General features: G+C 32.2%; 1 protein-coding gene across 5 annotated transcripts in view; it reads right to left on the reverse strand.

The window, feature by feature from the left end:
• The window catches only part of lig (ubiquitin-associated protein-like lingerer), a 99,384-nt gene extending 72,495 nt beyond the window's left edge, over positions 1-26,889 (reverse strand). For 3 of the 5 annotated variants that reach the window (XM_072531768.1, XM_072531767.1, XM_072531764.1), the window contains exons 1-3: positions 26,707-26,806; positions 25,798-25,924; positions 15,008-15,195 (exon numbers count right to left, since the gene is read on the reverse strand). In XM_072531768.1, coding sequence (XP_072387869.1) covers positions 15,008-15,195; positions 25,798-25,882 — 273 coding nt within the window. In that variant the 5' untranslated portion in view covers positions 25,883-25,924; positions 26,707-26,806. Of the gene's footprint in view, positions 1-15,007; positions 15,196-25,797; positions 25,925-26,706 lie in introns of all 5 variants that reach the window. The other 2 variants (XM_072531765.1, XM_072531766.1) reach the window with 2 other exon arrangements.
• Positions 26,890-27,431: the final 542 nt, after the last annotated feature.

The following is a 27,431-nucleotide window of genomic DNA, read 5'->3' on the forward strand; positions in this document are numbered from 1 at the left end:
CATGTACTGTATTACGTTACAGTGTAGTGTACATTATATGTATCTCGTTCCGAAAATTGCTGAATTACTAAATTTATCTGAACTTATCTAACTGAAGTCGCACTGTTTATGTTTGTTTAAACTCTTTACATAAAAACACATAGACTATTTTTAGTTTGTAGTTGAATAATTCTTCGCTTTTTCAAGATGATTGTCTAAAATCAAAAACTTCAGGATAACAACAGTTTCAAAGAATAATTTGTTTTTGTTTGTTTACATTGCATCATTTATTTTTTGTTTTCTAATTATATAGTTTTCTAAGCTTGTAAAATAAAGCAAGTTTTCTTAATAAAAAAACTGAGAAGTGAATGGATTTTTATTTTATTAACCTAATCTTCAAATTATTTTTTTCTTACATTCATATTCGCAAAACATTCGCACAAATTTCGCGAATGCGATTATGCAAAAATATGCGAATATTCGTTACATCACTAGTGTAGATCTCCATTCTAAAATTTGCTTGGTCCATCTTTATCTCTGACTCTGGCAACATGGCATGTCTAGTTCCATTTCGGCGTTGTAATTCTTTTAACTGCGTCCTTAACACCAATTTTTCTCCTAATTATTTATTTGAAATTCTATCTCCGAGGAATATGTAACATTGACCTCTCCATTGCTCTGTGTCACTTGTATTTATTGATATTTCTTTCGTTTTTTTTTTTTGAAATGACCGACGATAAAACCCGAATTTTTTTCTCATATTTGAAGTTGAAGTAAAATTGTATTATTTTAAAGAGGTGTATTTGTATTTCCTAAATTACTTTTTTATTATTTCATACTGATATTTTAAACACAATTTAATGTATTGTAAAGATCTGAATTTATATTTATGCGGTATAAGATTTTCCATGTAAATAGAATCAAGCGCCATGATTTCGATAGACAAAACGAAATAAATGTAACATTCTAAAAAGACTGACGATACAGTTTATGGCATAAATCACAGACACTGTAAAATTTTCACACTTTAGACAGTCAGTTTTATATGACTGACATCACAAAATTAGATACCTAAAAAATAGGGTCTCGGCAGTCAGAGTATTAAGGTAAAAATTAGTGAATATTTAAGTGACAATTTTATATACACTCGCGATCATAAAATCCGGGTCACCTTGAAAATCACCGATATTTCATTTTTAACGAGCTTTATCGTAAATAATAAGAACACAAATACAAACTAATGCATGTTTCTGAGAATTGTTGCGGTTTCCTTTGTAAGAAAGAATTCCAATAGTGCCGATTTCGCGGTAAAGTGCACACTTCCCAAAATGAACGCTACCTGTAACTCCGCTTGTTTTAAATGTCTTGTTTGTACTTCGACTTTCTGTTCAAATGCAACGGACAAACGTTTATTATTGCCACCATTAGTGTTTATTAGTGTCATTATTAGTGTTTATTTTTTGACAAAAATGCCTTTGACTGTTGTTGAAACGGCACAAATTGTTGCACTTGTGGAAGACGGTCACACTCAACGGCAAGTCGCAAGAACTGTTGGCGTAAGCCTTTCTACGGTTCAATGAGTGCTTCAATGCTTTCAGGAGGCAAGTTTGCTAACCAGGCGACCTGGCTCTGGACGAAGAAGAACGACCAGCGCACTAGATGACCATTTCCTTGTGTTTCAGGCTTTACGAAACCGGACCTCAACGGCGGTTATGCATCAAAATCGTCTAGAGGAAGTACGAAATCGCAATTTTAGTGTTGCAACAGTCAGAAGAAGACTTCGTTCTTCTTGACTATCTCCTCGGGTAATGGCTAGAGGACCGCCACTTCGCCGGGTGCCTCGAGTTGCACGACTAGCATTTGCTCGACAATACGCGCATTGGGGAATTAACGATTGTAGCAAAGTGTTATTCTCAGATAAATCCCGTTTCTGCCTAACTGGATCCGATGGACGTGTAAGAGTTTGGAGGAGAACCGGTGAACGATTTTCACAAGCTTGCATTGCTCCAAGAATGCCATTTGGTTGAGGCTCGGTCATGGCTTGAGGAGGTATATCTTCCGACTTCCACACAGAATTACCCTACATCGAAAATGGGCCCCTAACTGCACGAAGGTACATTACGGAGATTCCGGAAGAACATGTTATGCCCAACATGGCAGGGCTTGGAGAAAACGCCGTTTTTATGCAGGACAACGTGCGACCGCACGTTGCCAGGATCAGTATGTAATACTTGGACTAAGTTGGAATTACGAGGGTACCCTGGCCAGCTAGGTCTCCGGACCTGAATCCCATCGAACATCTCTGGGACGATTTGAAAAAACGTATTCAAACCCATACACCTCCTCCTAACAACGCACAGGAGCTTAAGGATATGTTAGTGAGAGAGTGGAATAACATACCACAACATGTAATCCGGAGAAAAATTGAGAGTATGCCCAGTCGTCTGCAAGAGGTTATTAGAGCAAGGGGAGGCAATACACGATATTGGTCATTGAAATTTCACTGATTTTTTACCACGTTCTGTATTTTCCATTCTTTTTCGTATGTCTGTTTTATCAACAATTTGATTTGTTTTCTGTTTTTTTCAATAAAAACAATAAAAAACCATTTTTTTTCTTTCAAAACAAACATTGATTACAAATTAAAAATACATTAGCCAAAAAAAGGTTATTACTGCACCAGAGGCAAAAATATTTAAGAAACTTGAAATTTTCAAGATGACCCGGATTTTATGATCGCGAGTGTACCATTGAATGCACTTTATTTCGACTTTTCTGCCATAGATCTATTTATAGATTGTGACTAATTTCCCAATAATAGCGTTAATGAAATTATATTAATTTATAAATACTACATGTAAAATGTACTGCAGATATCGGAAATTATTATCATACTATAAAGAAAATATCGATCCAAACACGACCATTCTTATAATATGGATACACAAATTTGCAAATTAGAAATAATCTGAATGAAACAAAACATGGGTATTGTAAAATAATACCATTCACAAAACTAGGAAGATGCTTTGAAACATAATATTCCTGAATTAATGGATGATATTGTACTGGATCATGTAGCAAACAATTTATAAATTCAAAGATTTATATGTATATATGAACATGTAAAAAATATAATATGCTCTTGATAAACTAGATAAAATAGTTTTTTTTTCGGGCATTAAGTTTATAACAAAAAACATTGCTTCTTTCTTCTGACAACTTATATCTCTAAATCAAATATAGAGATCTTTACATACAAATAAGACGAGAATGGAGAATGTGAACTACTGAAGTCTTTATAGGACAAATAAAATAGGAGTACATTATGGAGATAATTTTTTTAATGCTTTATAAAAAGGTATATTTATTTCAAAAGAACCCTGTCAGGTTACATCACAGGACTAACAAGTCAATCATCAGTGATGTTACTGTATACACGTTTGAGTGAAACAACTCAAAATGTGGGTAAAAACCCTTCAAATATTATTAAATTTGTTATATTAAACCTTATAAATTGTATATGATGTTAATAGGCTATTAATCACATATTTTAGAAAGGAACTACAACGTTAAAGGGGTTTTATTGTTTCATTTGGTCAACGGACCCCCAAGAGTTCTAACATTTAAAGGGGTGAATTAGTATCTATGCACTAGAGTGCATTTGGGTGAATTCTATGCACTTTTAGTACATATGCATCTACAGAAAAATTGTTCAAAATTAAATTTCCTATAAAAGTCATTTTTTAAAGTCAAAAATAATTTTTTTACAAAAATGTATGAAAAAAAAAACATGGAAAAACGTGATTTTTCCTTTTTGCTCCATAGCTTTTTTACGAGGTATAGGTATAATTATTGCTTTACAGAAAAAAAAACTTTTATCCTTCCTCTTCAAAATGACGTTTAGCAAGTCTTTAGCATTCATAGTAACCGAAAGACGATTTTTCAAAGTTTGTCACACACCATTTTTAGGATAGGGAAGTAAGAATACGGCAGTTGCGTTGACTGCGGGGTTAACGATACGGCGGAACATTGTGTGTTTGATTGAAAAAGGCTTACGAACGAGAGAACGGAGCTGTACGAAAGGGTAGAAGTTAGGGCGAATAATACAATGGAAGTGTAGGGAAGAGAGAAAATGAATACAAACAAATCTTGGAGGTAGTAACTAGAATCATAAAAAGGAAAGAGATCCTAGAAAGGGGACGACAGCAGACATCGTCTGGTTTCGGGTATAAAACGTTAATTAATACACTCCGCGTCATAGAAAACGGGCCACCCCAAGTATTTTCGAAATTATTATTTATTGCTACAAAATTAAGCATTTATTTTTTTGTATATTGAATTAATATTATTTTATTTTTAATGTGTCTTGGGTTATTCAAGTTAAATGGGTTGTTGCGAAAGCAAACCGACCATGTAACTGGATTAAGGATATTCATAGAACCTATAAAACAAAACAATTTTGAAAAAAAAGTTGTTTACAACTTGATCAATATTCGAGAAAGCGATTGTTTTGAGAAATGTACGATATTGTAAAGGGTTCTAATGAGTTTTAAATGCATTTCAGATTACAGTAGCCGACTTAGTGTGAAGTAGTCTTGAGTTAATAACGATGGAGAATTTTCAAAAATCGGTTAAAATTGTAACGTTACTGGGAAGTGGATTAAGTCAAAGACAAGTTGCAAGACAATTGAATGTTAGTCGTTCGACTGCACAAAGGACCCAGCAACGATTTATTGTGACAGGATCTCACCAACGACGACCTGGTGCAGGTCCAAAAAGGAAAACAACCGCTAGGGAAGATCGCGTCGTCATTCTTGCTGCATTACGGAATCAGACCCAAACCGCTAGAATACTTCAAGGCCATTTACAGCAAGCTCAAGTACCAGGAATCAGACTTTCTACTATTTGGCGAAGATAAGGAAGCAAGGTTTGACAGCTTGCAGTCCAGCAACAGGGCTCTTACTTTCCCCAGCTCACAAAAGACGAAGACTCGATTTTGCCTGTGAGCACATCAATGGGACAGCAGACGATTGGAAAAAAGTATTGTTTACGGATGAGTGTAGAATGTCTATTTATAGTAAAGATGGACGCAGTAAGGTGTACAGACGGACCGGAGAACGTTTCGCTGGTTGCACTTGGCACCACGGGTTGCTTTTGGTGGTAGTTCAGTAATGTTTTGGGCAGGGATTTCTTTTAATGTGCATACGGATCTCGTTGTGATCGACAGAGGTGCGTTAACAGCAGTAAGGTACATAACGGAAATCTTACAACATCACGTGATGCCCTATTCTGGATTTATTGGCAACGAATTCCTGCTAATGCAGAATAATGCGAGACCACACACGGCAAGGATAGTAACGGAGTACCTTGACGAGGTTGGTATTCCAAAAATAGACTGGCCTGCTCAAAGCCCCGATTTCAACCCTATTGAGCATATATGGAGCCTGCTTAAAAGTCGCGTTATGCGTCGCATACCTGCTCCAACAACACCTGCAGAGCGTCAGATGGCACTCATTGATGAATGGGCCACTTTTCCCCAAAGAGATATCCAAAACGTTATAAATTCCATGCCAAATCTAATGAGGAGTGTCATCCAGAATCGAGGTGGCAATACCCATTACTGAAAATGGATACCAGCTTTTTTTTTAAATATACAGTTCATTGTTGTTTTAAAAACTGTAAGTTGATTTTTTCAATAAATTTCCTATTTTTCTTAAATTTTTTATTTTCGATTGATGTTTTACGATAATGATGAAATTTTGTATTAAACGAGTTATTGATTCAATATACAAGAAAATAAATGCTTAATTTTGTAGCAATAAATAATAATTTTCGAAAATATTTTAAATATTTGGGGTGGCCCGTTTTCTATGACGCGGAGTGTATAATTAATATATACATATATAAATATGATCCCTTTAATTATAAATATAGGAATTAATGCGAATTTCAAGGAATAATAAAAATGCAAAATAAAAAACAATTGCAGAAAGTTAAAAATTAACCAAGATAATAGTTACTTCCGGTATAAACGGAAGTGCTAGAAGGTTAGAAGTATTTCAGATTCAAAGTGCAGGTAAAAAAACATAAGTGCTATTTTTTTCAAATATTTTTGTACTGTTGGATGCATGGTGAGCTAATGTATGAATAACAAATTCATACATTAGCTCATACAACTCACAATACATATTTTCGTTTTTATTTAATTGTGAAAACTTGTGTAATCTTTGAAAACTGTTTATGAAACTATATAGCCTAATCTTGATTATGAAATACAAAAAATTGCATTAATTTTGATTGAAATTCTAGAAGGGTAATATTTTAAAAAAATGGTTCAATATTAAGTACTTTTCTCCTCTGGCATATTCATAACTGCCGCTATTACAAAAATCATTTGAATTATAAAAATAAAGAAATCGTAAATCGTACAAAACAAATGTAGTAAAATCTCAAAATTACACAGAAAAAAAAACCTATTAGGAAGTGACAGCTGTCAAATTTGATTGGTTAGGTTATTTAGGGAGGGGATAGTGCCAAATAACATCACATATAACCTGCTTTAGGTACAAGAATCTGTCCGAAATGCTAGTTTTTGAAATTCTGGTTTTGGCCAGCTTTTTATGTAAAATACCACTCTGTGCGTCGTCTCTATATGGGTTTATAGAAGTCGATTCCCGACTTATTACTTACTTTACTTTGAAGGTAATAAATTCGTACATTACTAATTGAATGTGTGCTAAAATACATTTCGCGTTCATCACTATATAAAACCTTTATATTTATAAAAATATGAATGTTATTAATAACTCTAGTAATAACAATGTAAAATATGAGTAATTAAAATGCGTTACACAGTGGCATTGCAATGAGGTCATTGATGACAAAACAAAAAATTATGGGAATCCATGATGTCATGTTTGTATCATACTCTACAATTTTTCTAGTAGTTTCACTTATATCACATTAATGTTATCATTAGTATGAATTACGAGTTTAGATAAGAAAGGTATGAAAGTTAATTAAAAAAGTATTTACGTCTTAATCAAATTAAATTTTTAATGGGTTATAAATTCAAATTTTGTACATAGTTATTTTTCAGCCAATTTAAAATGGATTCGAAACCCATCTGTGTGAACCGGATATATTCGCAAAATAATTCGTACAGCGGGAACCGGATAAATACATGGGGCTTTTTCGGGAATTCCCTGTCAAAATCAGAAATAAATATTAGGTCTGTTCCAACTAGTCCAGCAACCGTACAACGTATGGTAACTCTTCTGCGCAATAGATAAAATGCGTTTCAACTGAAAATAGACGGTTCATCGTACCTCGTACCGTTTCTTTGTCGTTCCAACCCTACTTATGATCGTTTTCGAAACCATCATTTCAGTACGCGCGCAAAGGCTATTAACGTTTGTACACTGCGCTCCAAAATTAACGCATAATTTTAAAATTCTTATTTTGAGTTGTAATGAAAAAAAATTTTTTTGTTCTTTTCTGTTTTATGGTTGTTTTAAAACATCTTAAATAAAAAACTTTTCTTTTTTACAAAAAATGTATTGAAATTAACAATATAACATCATAAATCTAAACATCTAAACAAACAACTGATCTAAACAAACTAACATTATAAATTAATGACAAAATTGAAATTTTTAAAGTTAAAGAAAATACTAGTACCGTGTACTAGTATCGAGTATTGCATCCTCTGGCATTTATTACTGCTTGACAACGATCTCTCATACTGAGAATAATCATTCTGATTTCTTCTTGATCAATTTGATCCCAAATTTCAACCAACCGCAAAAACAGTTCATCTAATGTGTTTGGTGCATTAGGTAGTTGTTGTATTCATCTGCCTCTGATGTCCAAACATGTTCTATTGGGTTGAGGTCAGGACTTCTCGCAGGCCAATCCATGGCTTGAATTCCAACCTCCTGACGATACTGCTGCACAATTCTTGCCGTGTATGGCCTGGCATTATCTTGCATAAGCATGAAATTATCCCCAATAAATGGTGCAAATGGCACGACATGCTCTTCTAAAATATCTGTTATATACCTCTGCGATGTAAGCCGACCGCAATCTATTCTAACTAATTCCGTACGAGCCTCTAAATTAATCTCACCCCACACCATTACCGAGCCGCCGCCATACTGTACAGTTCCTACGGTGTTCAGCGAGTTCTACTTGAGTGTATCCTTCTTCGCGAAGAGTAACGATTCTAAAACAGTCACTTTCTGACAAATTTCGATTTTCTTGGTTCATTTCAAAGAAAAAACGCTTAATAAACTTGAAAACCCCCTTTAAATGTTCAGCACAACGTAATCCAACCCAACTAAATTCGAAATAAAATGAAGCACAATTAGCATGATTTTAATTTTTTTCCAAAAAATGGTAAAAACATCAGCGTTTTTTACCGTTCTTTCGATAAATTTTACAATATACCGGGGGTAACAATAATATATTAGCACAAAAATTGAAACATTAAAATTATTTGATTTACCAGAGTTTTTAAAATTATGCGTTAATTTTGGAGCGTAGTGTATTTATTGCTTAAAAATACAGCAGTGATAATGGTACTTTTTGCCTAACTTAAAATATTATTTTTTGCTTAAATTATATTGTTTCATCTTTCAATTAGATCATTTCTTATTTTGATAAGTTGAAGTTTTTCTCTTTTTAATCACCATTATACAGGGTGACAATCGGGAGCCGGATGTTTTTAGAACGCATAGTACGAAGCTTGAGGGGATGAGAGTGGGACAAGCGCGGCGTTACTACCTCTGTAGTGTAGTAGTGTGCCAGTTTCAGTAAACATGGAGCAGTGGACGGTAGAACATCACACGTTTGCATACGACATGTTTATCCAAAATCAAAAACCAGTGATCACTAAGCAGCAGCTTTATCGCACTCGCTGTAATATTGTTAGGCGTGGAGCGGTTCCATCTCGCAACACAATCTTAAGATGGATAAAGAATTTTAGAACAAGAGGCAGTGTCTCATAAAAAAAGCAATAAGGTCCGAATAGAACAGTAAGACTTCCTGTAAACATACAGCGAGTGAGAGATGCCGTCGTCAGAAGCCCTACACGGTCCGCCCGAAAACATGCAATTGAGCTAAACATTAATCGGGAATCGTTTAGAAACATGTTGCATAAGCACCTAAAATTTCACCCCTACAAATTGCGGATTGTCCAGAAATTAATGGAAATATATGTTGGACAACGTGAGGATTTCGCTACGAGAATGCAAGTTCTTTTGGAAGATAACTTAGGTCAGCATCTTGTAATGAGCGACGATGCTTATTTCCATTTGGACGGAACCGTTAATAACAGAATTACAGGTGCTGGGTTCCTGAAAACCCACGAAATCTCCATGAGCATCCTTTACATTCTCAAAAAATCACAGTGTGGTGTGCCATTGGTCCGACTGGCATTATTGCGCCATATTTTTTCGAATAGGCTGGCCATACCGTCGCCGTTAATTCTATTCGCTACGTTGACGTGATCCAAAATTTTTTGATTCCAGAACTACGCAGAAAAGGGATAAACGCAAGAAATGTGGTTTCAATAGGATGGTGCCACTACACATACTGCTCATACTTTAAAGAATATTCTCTGCAAACTGTTCCCAAGACAACTCATCCTGACTATTGATCGAGCGATGTTACAGCGTGTTATGGAGGATTTCATAAAGAGGATCGAAAACTGCATTCAAAGTGATGGTCACCATCTTGATGACATTATTTTCCATACTTAATTAGATTGTAAATGGCATAATATAAGCTTCATTTTGATTTTAATAAAATAACATTTTCTTGCAAACTTCTTTTGTACCATTTAGTTCAAAATCGTCCTTTTGCCAATTGTCACCCTGTAATAACTCAACGTGTAAATTCTAATTTTTTTTAATCTTTTGACAGGAGTGTTTGGTGTTGATATACATTTTTATGTCAAAAAATTTCATCAATTTCCTTCTCATCAAAATTTATTTACGGCCTCTACTTACAATTGTGCACATTATTATAAAATATAAATATTTATATTCAATAGCAAATTTACCGGTTTTATTTTGATTTTAATCAATTATTGGGTGTTACTTTGATACCATTATCATTTAAATGTCAGGCTATTTTTAGCCACAGTACCTACTTGGGTATTTTTGATTTCTAAAGTACTAAGTATAATATACCCAATATTATACGTTTTCCTAATATTGCTTATCAAGTAATACATTATTATTCATTTTTCAAAAGTATTCAAGTAAGAAAAAATCAAAGAAATTATAAACGTGTTTACTATTTCTGGTTAAAATACAGAAAGACAAGTGGCTAGCAAACAAATAATCAATTGTTCTTCTTTATTTTTTAACCTGTTTTAACAAATGAGCAGAATTTAAACAAAGAACCAGTACTTAGGTCAGTGTCAAAATCCGTTCCAACACGTCTCCTCTTCGCATCGTAAGCGAACAGTGCAAAGTCGAAGCAAGCACATAAAATCGACGCCAAACAGTTTCATGACCGTTTTAAAACCGTTCTAAAGTAGCGTGGTGGAACAAGCATATTATATATTGCTAAAGCCATGATCGACATTGTTTATGGCACGTCGACAGGACAAACGAAAATTTTTTCGTCCGAATAAAAAAAAGTGAATTTGTGAGCATTATCTGGTAAAAGTGGACAATAATAGTTTTTTGTACCACCGTAAGTTTTTACTAGTGTTGCCCAAATGCAAGAATAAGACGAGACTTAGACAGTCTTGGTCTTGCGCTAATACACCAAGTCTTGGTATTGCACTTCCGGTCTTGGTCTTGCAGTTACCCATTAGCCTATTGCTATTTATTAAACGTTACTATAGAGCGTTTCAAGTTAAGAAAATAACATTGCGGAGATAGGGCCATGTATTTCTTATGGACGATAGAAGCGCAGCGATGCCATGATGAACACAAGCGCGATTCAGGGTTGTATAATTTGTATTTTCTACTATTTAACTGGGAATAAGCCACAATTAAAGGTTAAAATACGTTTATTGACGTTTCAATTTCCACTTCGGAAATCGTTCTCAAAATACAAACATTAGTAAATTAAACAAATTTTGTTTTTGTTAGTTTTTTTTTAGCTTCAGAAAATATTTGTATTTTCGTTTTCACAGACATGAATTAAATTAATGTTTTTTAACGTAATTGACCAAAAGTGCCCATTCGAAACAAGAGATGAAATGTAGGGAAAATGATTTTAATTAAATAAATAGTATTTACAAAAGATAATTTTATTTTATCTTATTTTAATTATAGTAACGATAGTTTATTTGTTTTTCGGTAAGAATGTCATATACCATGAATCATAGAAATCAGTAGAAAATATTGCTTTAAATCATGCACTTTGCCGGCTAAAGTAAATAAACGGACCGCTTGGAATGCATATATCAGCATACGGTGTATGTATGTTAGCGATTTTATGTCGTTCTCTGAGACTACATAATGATAATAAGGTTTTGTGGTTCTTCAGTTGTTATTCTGACTTTACAGTTAAATGTTAATTGAAAATGGAAATTCGAAAAATATATCGACAATCTAGTAAACCGCATGCCTGAGAGTTTTGGCAACACTGATCTCCATAAGCTTAATGTTATTTTCTTAACGTGGAACGCTGTATAGGGAAGTTTGAAGCCACGATCTAAGCGATCCGTGCCTATGCTCTAACTAACCCAGCTATCTACCATGCCCCACGAAAGTCAATCAAACAAGGTTAAAACACAAAGAAACCAAATTAATGACATAAACTTGACTGTATTTTAAAGAACATTTTCTGTCTAGAAAGGTATTGATGGACCTCCACCATATATGAAATGGAAATCTTAAAAAAAATTGGTACTTGGCAAAAATCCACATACAGGTATCAAGGGCACATATTCTTTAGGTGATAAGATAACAAACTATAATCCACTTATTAAAGCAACATAAATGTTATTAACAATCTTAGCTCTACTTTTATATGAAAAACTAACTTGAAAAAATAAAGAATAGGTAAGAAAGCAATGATAATCAAAAGAAGTTATTTTAAATTAAGGAACCTACTTAATAAATACATTAATTTACCAAAATAAAGTAGGAACATTTTTTTAGGAACCAGAATTTTGGTTTTTCAGGAAGAAATATTTGTAATTCTTTTTTGTGAAAAGATATTAGATGCTTCCTTAAACCTGAAGTCTTTCTGATTTTCATTTTAACCTTTCTATGTAGGCACAATTCAAACAAAGCAATTTGGGATGCATGAATTATTTCGAAAAACTCATCAAATTTGCTTTTAGATCTTTTATATCTATAATTCCAACGCTCACTTCTTCTTCAAGTGCCCTCTCCGCTACGGAGTTTGGCAATCATCATTGCTATTCGTATCTTTGAAGTTGTTGCTCTAAATAATTGGTTAGATGTGCACTGGAACCAGTCTCTTAAATTGCGCAGCCAAGATATACGTCGTCTCCCCACGCTTCGTTTGCCCTGAATCTTTCCTTGGATAATTAACTGGAGCAATCGGTACTTTTTCCCTCTCATCAGATGACCAAAATATTCCAACTTTCTTCTCTTGATGGTGATCAACAACTCCCGTTCTTTGTTCATTCTTCGAAGAACTTCACTATTTGTTACTTTGTCTGTCCAAGGTATTTTCAAAATTCTTCTGTATATCCACATTTCGAAGGCCTCTAGTTTATCAATATTGCTCTTGTTTAAAGTCCAAGTCTCTACTCCGTACAGCAGTATCGAGAAGATGTAGCATCTAATCAACGCTCACTACTCCGACTAAAACTATTTGAATCTTTGTCGCCCATGTCAAATTGTAAACTTGTCAAATGAAGTTTAGTGATGTCGAAAAAGTAAGTACTACTATAAATATGACCGTTACTATTCAATACCCTAAGTATCTAATAACAAACCGAGAATTATATTATCGTTACTTCGTTATTCTAAATATTTCGGTATTTTGTTTACACGGTAAGCATTATCTGTTATTAATAAACTTTTGAATATTAGTCGCGCTCTTTCAGCAAATTTGGTTTAACGGAATGATCTCATCGCACACTCAGCAGAAACAATGTTTAGTCTTAGGCCGATAAGATTTGTTTATTTAGATTCCTCCTAACTAAATTATAATGGGAAAAAATTGAATTATTAAGTGGGTGTCCGTAATAATAAGTGTTATATTTTTTATAGCTAAGGTGACATATTTTTAAAAAATTTCGATACGGTATTACTGTCGGCGTAGCAATGCAAGATTATTTTATGATTAGAGGGCGGCTATTCTCAAAATCTGGACAATTAATTTCAGAGCGAAGAAGTCGTATGCTGGAAAAGAATGTACAAAATATTTTATTTTTACATTGTAATTATGATCTCTGAGCACGTGCCAAATTTGTAGTTTTTAATGAATATTTTGATTGATGATTTTGATGAATGTTTATGGTATTGTTCGTAATGCGCATAAGTCCAGTTTTTCAAATTTTTATTACATATTTTTTTGCGTCTCATAGAGTATTTAACCATATACCCGAACTACAATACTCGCTAAAACGACACTCAGTCCTAACTGCAAGACGCAAGAGTCTCGCAGGCTTAGTCTTGTTCTTGCGTAAATCTTGCACGGTCAGTCTTGGTCTTGCTAAAATTAGGCGGTCTTGGTCTTGCGAAAATGCAAGAACAAGACCGATTTTGGGCAACACTAGCTTTTACGTTAACATGGGTTGTAATGATTTAATAATAATTAGCACTTTTTAATCTCTTGAACATTTATAATAACTCAGTAAAATTTAGTTGAAATTACATCGCAAAAAATATTCGGAGAGTTGGTAAAAAAACACAACTTTTTGAAAACAAAAGAGGTCCTACGACCTATAGAAGTCAAGATAGCCTTTTTTAAATCACTGTTATGTTACTTAACAAACATTAAAGGCTGAAATTAACCAATCTTTTATGAGAAAAGTCAGTTTTTAAAAAAACTTCTAACAAACAAAATTATTGAAAATTGTTTAAACACGAGTGTTGTACAGTCTTTTCGTTCTGACTAAAGTAGGAGTGGGGCTAGCGGAATATGTGCCAGCCGTGCTCTCCAAAAAATCCAACACAGTTGCAAAATAGAGCACTCGGAAAAAATATCTTGGGTTCTACTGGATTAAATTTGCGTTTTTTTTTTAACCTGGGGTACAACGTAAAAATAATATTTATAGATTTTCATTGCACATAATTAGCACATTATTTTCGCGCAATAACTGATTCAAAATCGCCGTCCGCTTCAAGCATTGTTTTTGGGAGAACGGTTCGTTTTACATAAAAAGTGATAATCAAAATGTTTGTTCAAAATTTTTTATTTGAAACATGTTTCGTAAAGACTCGTGGTAAATCGATTTTCTTCGTTCCACCCGTCCCACGAGGGGGGGGGGTTAGAAGGTAAGCTCAGAGGTAGGAGTGGCAAACTTTATTGCATCTTCGCCATTAACATTCTCAGTAAAATTCAGCTTGTTTGTATAATTTTTAAAACTCGAATCTCTGAGGACTGGATTATAAAACAATAACGGAATTCTTATTCGACATTACTCATCATTCTACTTATTGATGAGAAAAACTATTAAGATAAGACACAGAAATCTCAAATAACCCAAATAACTAATTTATTCACCAGATCTGATTCTGTCTAATCATCATGTCCTTCCTCGATTGAAAAAATGCTGTAAAAGGTTGTAAATTATCTTCCAATGAAGATGCGATAGAAGCTGTGGGTGCCTGGTTTGCAGAGCAAGATAATTTTTTTTGAAAGGTCTAGGGGCTTCTGTCATCTGAACCCAATTTGTAGTAACCCTTTTTATGTCATTGGTTCGTTGTAATAAATGTATCCAATTAAAAAGTGAGTATGTTGCAATATAATATTCTTTTACATACAATATTCGTTTATAGCAGGGTTATAAAACTTGCAATTCAATGTAATTGTGACTGCACAATATTAAATTTCAAAATACAAAAATAAAAATACTTACAGTGCTCATTTCTTCGAACAACATGTTTGTAGCCTGGTTAAGGTCATAATCACATTCGTGAAGAGCCAAACAAACTTCTTCTTCAGATCTTTGCGACATTTCTATAAGCTGTTTTACTTTGTCTTTAATGCTGGGATCCTCATTTTTGGAATTGGAATCTCTGTTCTGCTGTTTATCACCGCCTTTTCCTAAAAAAGAGAAATTTTAATATTGTAATCTAAAACACTAAAATTTTTTTAGTAAATCTGCCGATTCAAATGCGGTACGAAATTGCAACCCTCATTAAACGAGGTAATACTACTATAAAAAAACTGCAAATGTAATATTACTGTTAAGATCAGTAAAAGGTGCCCCCCGTTAAGATAGACAAAATGCCCTCATTCCTAGAATTCAATTTTTTTCAATTCATCGTCGTTCATTCAATTATATCGTCGGCTGCATGTACTAGTGGCTTAACTCAAAAATTGACAAAATTGAGTTATCACCAGAGGGATGACCTGTAGAACTGGCACAATAATAATAGCAAAAATGTCTGCTAGACGTTTGTACCTATGACATGTCGGTTGAGATAAATTGTTTCTTGAAGTACTGGCCCTTTTCAGTTGTGCAGTGGAAGTCGAACCGTGTCGATATCAAGTTTCTATGCAATACCGGCACTTTTGAGTTGTGTCACTATAGAAGACAATTTTAGATATTTTCAAACCGTATCAGTAAGAATTTTGGAGTTGTGTTACATTAAATAAAAGGAATAAATTTATTGTTTTAAAAATGTCAGATCCAAAGGGTTATTAGAAAATAAGCGATCCTATCTCGAGCATGAGTAATAATAATATCAATATTATTTTAGTGTATAATTCCAAATAATCGATTTATTAGAAAACTTTAGACGATTTTTTGTTTACATCTACCGGTTTAAACAAAATACTTGGGAAGCAGATCTTTCTCAGCGTGTAGTTTTGAATTTAATTGTATACATTAATTTTAGATTTAACTATGTTTTGATACAGTTCTTTTAGTATCAATAATTCTAACAATAACAAGAGAAATTTACCTCAAAAAAATATATATATGAGGTAAAACACTGACAATCTGTACAATGAATATAAAGCGGATTGCCAAAAACACAATGATGAATTTGTAAAAATCGGTTTATATCGTAAACTTTTTAATTATGAATTTAACTATGCATTCTTTTCTCCCAAAAAAATCAATGTCAGTATTGTGAAAAATAAAACAATATAAAAAATTCGAGCAGTGAAGAAAAAATAGCCCTAGAAGATGCTTATAATAACTATCATAAGGAGAAAAACTTAAGCCAGGAGCTAAAAACACTTGAATGTAACTAACTTACAAAAAGTTGCTTGTCTTGACCTACAAGCTGCTGTACCGATACCAAAAGGAAACCGCTTTCTATTATATATACATTATTATAAATCTAAGCTGTCTTCATCTATCATAATCATTTCTCTAAATAATGTGAACTTCAGAAAATGGGACTGGGAAATGTGCACAGATATGTTTGGCATGAAGGACAAGGCAGTAAATGTGCCATAGAAATTGGTTCGTGCCTGCTGATGTATTTGGAACAAACATGTATAAAAACCGATTCTGACGATTTCAAATTCATATTTTACTCAGACAATTATGGTGGCTAAGGAAAAAACAGGTAGTTTATTTAAAAATTTCTTCTATAACTGATCGCTATTTAGTTGTCGGCCATACTCAAAATGAGGGTGACAGCTGTCACTCTATAATAGAAAGAAATATCACTAAAGCTTTAAAAGGAGGGCCTATTTATCAACTGACTCATTACACTAATCCGAACTGCTCGTTGCAAACAACCATTAGAAGTACACAAATTATTTCATAATGTACACAAATTATTTCATAATGATTTTTTTGATCTGAAAAAGTTAAATACTAAAACAGCGACAATTTTCAATGAAGATGTCCAAAGAAATACTTTTCATTTCAATCATATTTGTGAAACTCATGTAAAAAAAGCTCTAGTACAGATCAGTTGATACCACCAAGAAAAAAAAACAACAACAGGTTTAGAAAGCATGGATATTATAGAACTAGAAAAGGGTTACACTGGCAGCCTGCCAATAACTGAAAAGAAGAAAAAAAAACTTAATAGCATCCGTGAAGACAAGAGTGTTCCACTAATTCACGCTGATTTCTACTGACATTTAAAGCATTGTTAATCATACCTAATATTATTTTTATTAATATATACTTTTTTTTTATTCCATTCTTCTAATAGTTGTTAATAAACACATTTTCTGATTCAAGTAACTTGTAGTATTTTTTATTGAACCTTTATTTCAGTTGATAGGAATAAAAAAAATGCCAGTTTGGTCTTTGCCTTAATTAGTCTTGAAAGACAAAATGTTGATATGCAATAGTGGCACAACTCAAAATAAGGGTTAAATGTAAAAGTCCGTGTTACAATTCATTAAAGGCTATGTAACCAAAATTATTTTTTTTTCAAAAATCCCAATCCATGTAATAAAACAAGACAAAATTATTGGCATGCAAACTTTATACCCGATTTGAAAAATTATCAGTTTTTGTGTTGTGCCACTATTGCATACAGCCGACGATACGTGATTAAAAAATAAGGCTTAGCACAATTTTAGTCTGTGTCTGCAGAAAATGTCCATTTTTTGTTTTAATTTTTTTAAGTGGCAAAAACTTCACACGCATAGTAAAGTCATATCAATTTGCCATAAACTGGAAAACCTTATGTTTTGACACAACACAGACTGTTTATAGGATTAACTTAAGTCAATATAAATTAGCTAATTAAAGCTTTCAATACCTACAAAGCAAAAGAGAAGAGAAAAAGGGACATGAGAGTTATTAATATACAGATCAGAAAATTAAAGAACATCTTCTTCTAATGGCGCTACAACCATTTGCGAGTCTTGGAATGCTTAACAATGTTCTTCCATTAAAGAACATAAGCAGAAAATTATAGAAAAATATGTGTCACAAAAGATCAAATCATATTAAAATTACCCAAAAGTAGAAAACAATACTGATATATTTTTATAATAAAATAAAAACATGCTCAGCATTTGCCATTATATTGAATAATTCCACAATTCATAAGGTATTGAAAACTGATGGAGATAATAAAATGAAAAAAATTAATAGAAAATAGATATATACATGAATATAATAGAATATAATAGAAGAAGGCATGTGTCATTAATAAGGACTTTATTTCTCAAAATATTCTATTTGGCTCAAAATGTGATCTATATACTTTTGCATGTGTTCACACAACTTATTAAAGCATTTTTTCCATTTAGCTTATGGACTGAATGTATCAACAATATCTTCTGTCAATGAAAATCATCACTATTTATTCTTGAGGTTCCAGTACAAAAAAGTCATTCAGAGCCAAATTAAGATTGTAGGATGAATGACCCATTAATTCAATTTTTGAGTACTCATTGATTGTAAGTAGCTGGCATTATCTGGATGACACTTTGTTTGGTTTGTTTTCCTGATGTTTTCAAACATGTCGCTTATATGCAATTCATAATTGACAGTTCCATGTTCTTCTAAGGACACTGTTGCCATATGACCACTTTATGAGAAAAATTAAGTGACTAGTTTTTTCGAAATGCTTTGAGGTTTCATTTTGAAACATTCATACAGTCAACTGAATTTCCGGCTGATATGATACTCATAGCTCCATGATGTCAAGGTTACAATATTATACATATTTGTTGAAGGACCACCATTATAATTATTGAGCATAAGTTTCAACAATTTGTCAGATTATGTGCGATCTTAATAGAACAAACATCAAATTGATTATACATAATATCCTCTTTAAAATAATGTCTAAGGCTGCCTCAATCGCACAGTATGTAACAATAATTACATTTGTTATACAAATGTTTCACAGTGGCAAGGGATAGGCTTCACCACAATTAGTGGAAGTAAGTTGATCAACATATTTCTATGTTGATAATTAATGTCATAAGTCATAAATCAGTGCATGAAAATTTTTCACAACTTAATTCAATTTCATGTATTTTTTATATTCCTGAGATACAATTGTCAATTAATTGTAAACAACACAAATGGTGCTCAAGCAAAGTCCACCCGCTCCAAAAGCCTAACATGTGAAAAAAAAAAGAATAAAAAAAAGTAAAAAAAGGAGAGTGCTCTATTACATTGATTAATAATGCAGTTTGCTCTTATTTATGATTTTTTTTATATATACTGACTAATTATCCCATAATTCAATATTTCTGCACCATACCCATAACAAGCATTTATTCATTATCTCAAATCAATATAATCAGCTGTATCATTTGTGTAAACATATATATTGAAGCAGATAAATAATTCTCCAAAAACTTGTGAAAATAATACTTCTACACATTAAAATATGTATTCAGTAGAAACAAAATTTTGTAGAAAAGATTCAATCATATTGATAAATGTTAGGCAATAAGCTATTCAAAGATTTGAAAAAAAAAACAATCAATGATAATAAAGTAAACAACGTAATTAGTAATTACTGTTGAATGTCCAACATACTTAAAATGTGAACTTTCAACAAAGGACAATTACTTATCTTATGAATGAGTAAACAAACCCTAAAATTCTACTATATTTCAAAACTAATTTAAGAGGGAATCTCATACAATTTCTCTTTAACTATTAGATTGTACTGTAATAATCTCACATAATATATCTAATAACTATAAACTCACTGTATGGAGATTCCCGCATAGGGATATATTCTCCTAGAATAGCCAATCAAACTGTAGCAATGCTGATAAAAATATTAGGAACTAAAACTTTGGGGGTATTTAATTTTATTTCAACTCTTTTATATATGTACATATAATAAAATGAACCTTTACATTGTTCTCTGCGCACTGTACATTAAGAATATGAATAAATGAATACCAGAATATCAAAGTAGGTTAACTACAAACATACTAGGTATGGGGAATCCCCTGTATGTAACTAGGGTTATCCCAGAATGATAAGTCTAAGGGAACCACAAATATGCTATTGAGGAAAATTATAAGCTATTATATAAATCTAAAAACATGAGTACTTTTTCAGGGAATAATATAAGAACAAATAGAACTCTTAGATAAATGAACCAATCAAATTAATATATAAATTTTCTCTCTAATGAATCATGATTAAATTATCAGATGGCTGGAGTATTTCACTTATGTCTCAGTCTCAACTCTTCCCAAGTCTATTTGTAATAAAAATAAAATGTTTTGTCACTGTCACATAATAGATTCAGATAATATAATAATATATTCATATAAAGACTACAGACTCAGACAATAATTCAATTCTATTACAATATCATATGTTTCATAATAATTAAAAGTGATGATTGTATTGTAATGTAAACTTATATTGCTGAACTAGATTTAATAAATTATTTTACAGTTTTTATTTATTTTACAGAGGCTTATCTTAAAATCATTCCCAAAAGTAGATTACTCAATGTGAAGAATTAGAGATGGCTTGACATTTAAGAATATTATGTGCTCAATACTTTTTTATAATTTGGTTATTAGGTACCTGGCCTCTTCCTTTTTATTTATTTTCATTTAAGCGGTGATGCAAAATTTTATAACTTATAAAGCTATTAGATGAGACTTCACATTAATAAGAATAAATTGGTTAACATTTACTAAAGTACAAGCTGATTATAGCAGCAAATGTCAACCATGGAACAAAATATTTCGGTTTGGCAGTGTTGGCATGTTTTTATAATATATATTTTGTAAGCTTTAAATATAAAGAGAGAAAGCTTTTAAAAGTGCACTTTGATTATATTATAAATTCTGCAATTTTTAATTTATATAAAACAATAACGAGTAACATTTGTTTCAAGATTAATTCAAATTCATTTATTGATGTAATTTTGCCAGTAGCTTAACACATGTCAAAATAAAAGCAGAACAATAATTCTATTAAAAAATCTAAAATTCTAATTACATAAAAACACATATCCGATCAAGTTAAAATAGTTTAAAATTGAAATTGAAGATATTCCTCACTACTATAAAATACTATAAATTTTTTATTAAAATTTCCTTATTGTATTTTTAAACTGAGTTTTGGGAATATCCTTTTCGCTATCATGCAATTTGTTATAAAATTTAATTACCCAATACCCTGATCCAGTTTGACACCTTTTTAGCCTCCAGTAGGCTGGAACAAGATCACATCTGTGTGTAGTGTTATGATTGTGCACCTCTTCATGGGTTCCAAAGTGCCCCCACTTCTCTTAACAAACATAAGGTTCTCATATACATACAAGGAGGGCATAGTAAGAATTCCTAGATTCTCATAGGCCAATCTGCAATTGTCCCTAAATCCAAGGCCTGCAAGAACTCTTATAGCCTTATGTTGCAAACCAAAGACTCTCGGCATTCCCGCCAAATGTCTCTAGACCACAATTGCATATATCAGATGAGAGTGAAAAATGGCATAAGCTGTTCGTAAGACCTTATGTAAAACGCCTGATGCTAGATTTCTGAGCACATATAAGTTCTTTGATAGATTTTTGCTCTGCTCAGATAGTCAATGTGTTGACCCCATTGAAGCTTGGAGTCTAGGTGTACTCCAAGGAACTTCACACTGGTCACATTTGTGTTTTCAGCCCAAGTGTCCCTAAGAGCAAAAACAGCCCTGTTCATCTTTGCTTCATTAAGCAAGAGCCTGGGTTCAAGGACGTAGCCCTAAGGAACACCGATATTAACAACACTCTCCCCTGACAGCACCTCAGACACCCTCACAGATTGTACCCTGTTCTTGAGGTATGATTGGATCAACTTGACACTCTGTGGATAAAAGTTGTACCTCTGTAGATTTTCAGGAGTATCCCATGGTCCATACAATCAAACGCCTTACTCAATCCACAAAACACAACAATGTTGAATTGCATTCTATGAAAGGATTCTAAGATGAGATGAGAAAGGTCAAGAAACCAAACTGTGATCCTGAAAAATAATTGTTACTTTGTAAAAAGCTTGTGATTTGCAAAACCATGGCCTTTTTTAACTATTTTAGAGATGACTGGGAGCAATATGGTCCATACTGTTATACGGCATGGAGACATGGACGTTGAAAATATCTTCCATCAACAAGTTGGAAGCCTTCGAAATGTGGACCTTGCGAAGAATGTTACGCATACCATGGACAGATAGGGTGAGAAACGAGGAAGTCCTAAGAAGAGCAAATACTGAGAGAGAATTGCTCAGCTTGATCAAGGCACGAAAGATTGGATACCTGGGCCACATCCTGAGAGGGGAAAAATACGCAATCCCTCAACTAATTATCCAAAGAAAGATTGAGGGCAAGAGAGGAGTAGGTCGCAAACAAATGTCGTGGCTGCGAAATATAAAGAACTGGACAGGCGTAACTAACACTGGCGAACGTTTGCATGCCGCAAAAGACAGACGTCTGACCTTAAGATAATTCGCCAACACACTATAGGTGCACGGCACCATAAGAAGAAGGGAGCAATATGACAGGCCTATAGTTCTCAGGGACATCAATTTCCCCTTTTTTAAATATGGGTGTTATAATGGCCCTTTTTAACACTGAGGGAAATGTATTCTCTTTAAAGCATTGATTTATTAAGTAAGTTAGAGGGTTTATGATATTGTTTATCATTTTAATAATGCTAACATTTAAGCAATATATATCACTACTTTTTTTTAAGCTGTATATGATTTCCTGGGTCTGATTGAATGATACTTTAGAAAAGGAAAAGCTCTTTGAGGGATTTACATTGATGTTATTCAAAAAATCCATATGTAATTCAGGTATATCTTTTATTAAGTTGTGGGAAATTTGAGAAAAATGATTATTAAACTCATCTGGAGTGATGTTATGAGCCTGACTTAACGCCCCAGATATTCCTCATTGTCTATTTATGATATTCCACATGGTTTTTGGAGGATTTCTTGAAGTCAAGATTACTGTGTTATTAGAATTAATCTTTGCCTTTTTTATTTCATTTTTATACAGTTTTTTTTAAAATCATTTAGTATTTGTAAGTTATTGTGTCAGTTTTATGTTGTCTGTAGTACTCATTTAAACAATTGACATGTTCTCTCATTGCTCTTAGTTTGTTTGAGAACCATGTAATTTGCCCAGCTTGGTCTGCTCTTATTTTATAGACTTTTTGAATAAAGGATTCTGAGAAACATGATTTAAGAATGCCCATAACTCATTAAACTTAAAATTTATATAGGTGTTATTGTTAGAAACAAACCTCCAGTCTATGCCAGACAACCAATAATTATAAAATAAATGTTTACCCTTTCCAGGTATAGGTCGAATAAACCCTGGTTGTTCTGTGTAACCTATTGCCCTTTTATCAATTTCAAACCTAACAATTTGCCCCCTGGGATCCGAAAATCCCACATCGATCACCTCAGTCCAGAGGAGCATCACTCCAGGATCGAAAAAGACATTGGCAATGCAGTTATTGCCTTTAGTTGGAGTATATATAGTTTTAATCAGATTAAAGCTCTCAAAAACAATTTGGAGCTTATGGACAGATGTATTTTCAGTTAGAGAGTCAACATTGAAATCCCCAGCAACAGGTATTTGCTTGAGTGGGTTAAGTGTGCTTAGTACTCCCTCTATGGATTCTAAAAAGGTGTCAAAATGACCAGAGGGGCTGTGGTATATAGCTATCATAATCAGGTTAAAATCTTTAAGACATACAGAACAATATTGGGTCATTACATACAACATTAAAACAAATAGAACTTTTACATATATAGCAGTACCTCCTCAATGATTCTGGAACCTGGCTGTAAAGCTAGCCAGTTGGTAACCTTCCATTGAGACTTTGGATTTCCTCCTCTGTTAGCCAGTGTTCAGTGATACAAAAGATGTCCACATTTCTGTCCACAGTGCATATTTCTAATATGTATATTTTGGTTATAATTGCAGTTAATTATTAAATTTTTTTGCCAATTGCCCTTTGATAGATGTGATAATCCTCAAACCACCAGTTGCCAGATCGCAACATATATGTACTCTTTATTGTGTTATATAAATTAAAAATTGCAGAAGTCATACAATAATAAAATCAAAATGTACTTTTTAAAAGCTTTCTTTATATTTGAAGCATATAACATATACATTATAAAAACATGCCATCACTGCCAAACCGAAATATTTTGTTCCATGGTTGACATTTGTGGCTATAATCAGCCTGTACTTTCGTTAATGTCAACCAATAAATTATATATTTTATTTAGATTTTTTAAGTAGTATGGTCATTTAAATAAGTATTAAAAAATTTTAATAGTAAATTTTTAGATTTGGACATGGGGGCAAGAAATGGGATGAAATTGCACCCACTGTCCAGAAAAAAGTATATATATCCATAGCTATACATGTATTGTTATATATTTTATATTCGTTAATAGTATGTGTAGATGCAAATGCACCCCCCTGCAAATAATCCTGGCAGTACCCATGGATCTCCATACCTATAAAATTTACTATATTGATGGATAGTTTCAATTATAAAAATTTGAATCTTTCATTACAACTGTTGATCTTATGAAAGATATTTTAGTGTTATTTAATCACTTTTTTATTTTTATTTTTTTTATTTAAAAAGTCATTTCCAAAAACATATGTTGTTTCTGCATTCATAAGAACACTTACTCGACTTGTATTAAGAAAGGGAGGTTTATAAAGTCACTTTCAATTATTTGATTATATTAGCTGAGTTTAAGTTTCTATAATTTATATTTTCCATAGAATTTAAACATAAATATGTGTTCATCACTAATTCTAATATATTTATCCTGTTTTATATTGTATCCAAGACATATAAGACAATGATACAAGATATAAAAAATAGAAACATATTGTTAGAAAAAATATTCCTAAAAAGGCCCAAAGGTTAATGACACTTGGTACAAAATATTTATATACAATTTTAAAAACAATTACCAAATTTAAAGTAATCATCAATTAAAAGTACTTTAAAACACTGATACCAAAAGTGATAATAGCTATGTAAATAATATTGTAATAATTAGGTAAGTCAAAATATATAAATATCAATTAAAGAAGAAAGCAGAACAACACAATAATAATTTTCAACAGAAAAATTAAACACTTATTCTCACACACTAAACACACACTTCTTGTTATTAAACAATTTTGTAATGTTTATATTCTTATCATATATGATTGGTACCCTATTCATAAAATCTCATTTTTGGAATGGCATGAAGAAAATGTGAGGAACAATAAACAATACTTTATCATCATCAAAGTATGTTAAAAAATATATGATAAATACAAATAGATCACAAAGAAATATGCAATAACCTAAATGAATAGAGGCGCAAAAGAAAGATTTATCGATTATTTAACTTATTGTAATGCAATGTATTTTATTAATATTTTTTATCTTTACCTATGTATCTAATGAAAAGATTCAAAATTAATATTTTTACATGCATTGTACTATTACCTCATTTAAAAATTTATTCAAATAATGGGATTGTAGTTAATCATAGCCTTTGTGACAGTAAAAGATTTAGTTCTGGGTTTTAATTCAAAATAACCTTAATTTAATGCTAAATAAACTTCTTTTAATATGTAACTTGGTGGTTTACTCTCAAATTTACTAGGATCTACTATATAGCCAATTTTACTTTATCATTGGTTATTTCTTTAATCTACCTACTATTCCAGATTTTTTGATACTTTTTATTAATAATAAAGAAGTAACTCACCTTTATTTTCTGATTTCTCTGATTTTTGAGATTTTTCACTCTTCACTTTGCCACCCTTGGAGGTGGCTCTGTTTCCCGAACTCATTTTCTTTGTACAATATGTACAGAGGTACTATTTACAAGCTAACTGTAATAAAGAAAATATGTCAATTTGTAATCATAAACTTGACACATTAAGTCAAATGTACTAAAATGGGCATGTACTTTATTTTATGATACACATTTTGAGGACAGCCCACTTCAAAATCTAATTATTTCCTGAATTTATTCATATTCCCAGAGTATGTAAGTACATGTACAAACTATACATCCAAGGATACTTGGTTGATTCACATTATCAATAATCTGTTTTGATTTTTATAAGGCGAATTATAATACTATATAGTAAGTTATAATATACTCAAGATCTTATCAAATTCTGTGATGTTTAGATTTTTTCTTCATTTTCTTAAATCTAAATATTCAGTATTTACGGAAGTTAAGTGCTTTTCACAGCATTTAACATTAAGTTGTTAGATAACATGTGGTAAATCGATCGTTTTAAAACAAAGTACACGCCGTAAACGTATTTCTATCACAAAAACAAATTAAATCTACACTTTTCGGCTTTGCAAAATATTATTTTAAATAATACAACGGCAACATCGCGTAGTAATTTGTACAAAGAATGAAGTAATTTTAGTCGTTAGTACAAATGTTGACAAATTTTTCATTTGGTCACAAAGACCACATGATTCCATTACGATTCTAATAAGAGTCCTAAAATCATTTTTATCACCATGTGGAAAGACGCCATTTCCCGATCTGACAAGCTCTATAGTTGCTCGGAGAAATGCAAATAAAATAACAGAGATTAACAAAATACTAGGAAAGTTACTCGATTTCTTGTCAAAAAATAAAAAAATATACCACTAATTAAATGATTACTTATTCTATCACTTTCACCCACAATTGTTTTTTTAACAAAAACGTAATGCCGTTAACCATACCTGATTTTACAATCCACTCTGGCTGGGCGCTAGGGGTCACCAGTGTAGCCAACATCTCAAATAAAATAGAATCCATGTGAAGCTAGCAGCATTTCTACCGAATTTATCCGAATTGACCATGGACGGAGTAAGTAAGTTACTTGTGGGTATTAGTAGCACAATCGAAAAATTAATGTTTCACTATAGAGATACCAACGAAAAACGGAAATGAAAAACACGGGCCTGAAAAACATCTTTATAGAATGAAAAACAAATATGTAGTTATACTTTTGTAATTCTTATTTTCATTTTTTATTCAATTTTCATTTTATTTATTTGCATCAATTTATTTTAAATAACAATAAAACGTAAATTATTAAATTATTTCTTTAGAAGTATTTATAATTTAACCATTAAAAGTTTATGTTAATAACCCAATATAACTGAATATCGAAAGACTCAACATAAATATATATTAATAGAAAAGGTTAAGTAATCCGAGTTAATAGCAAAATAAAGTTAGTAAAAATAGCTGTTGTCACCCAGACTTTCTTGTTAGCCATTCAATGCAGTGACAGTTGCTTTAAATCTTTGCCTTTTAAAGCACGTTGTCGAACAGATTGATAACGAATTCTTACACACTTGACAACGAATCCATTTTTCTTT

The sequence above is a fragment of the Diabrotica undecimpunctata genome, chromosome 5, assembly GCF_040954645.1.
Source record: "Diabrotica undecimpunctata isolate CICGRU chromosome 5, icDiaUnde3, whole genome shotgun sequence".
Classification (NCBI taxonomy): Eukaryota; Metazoa; Arthropoda; class Insecta; order Coleoptera; family Chrysomelidae; genus Diabrotica; species Diabrotica undecimpunctata.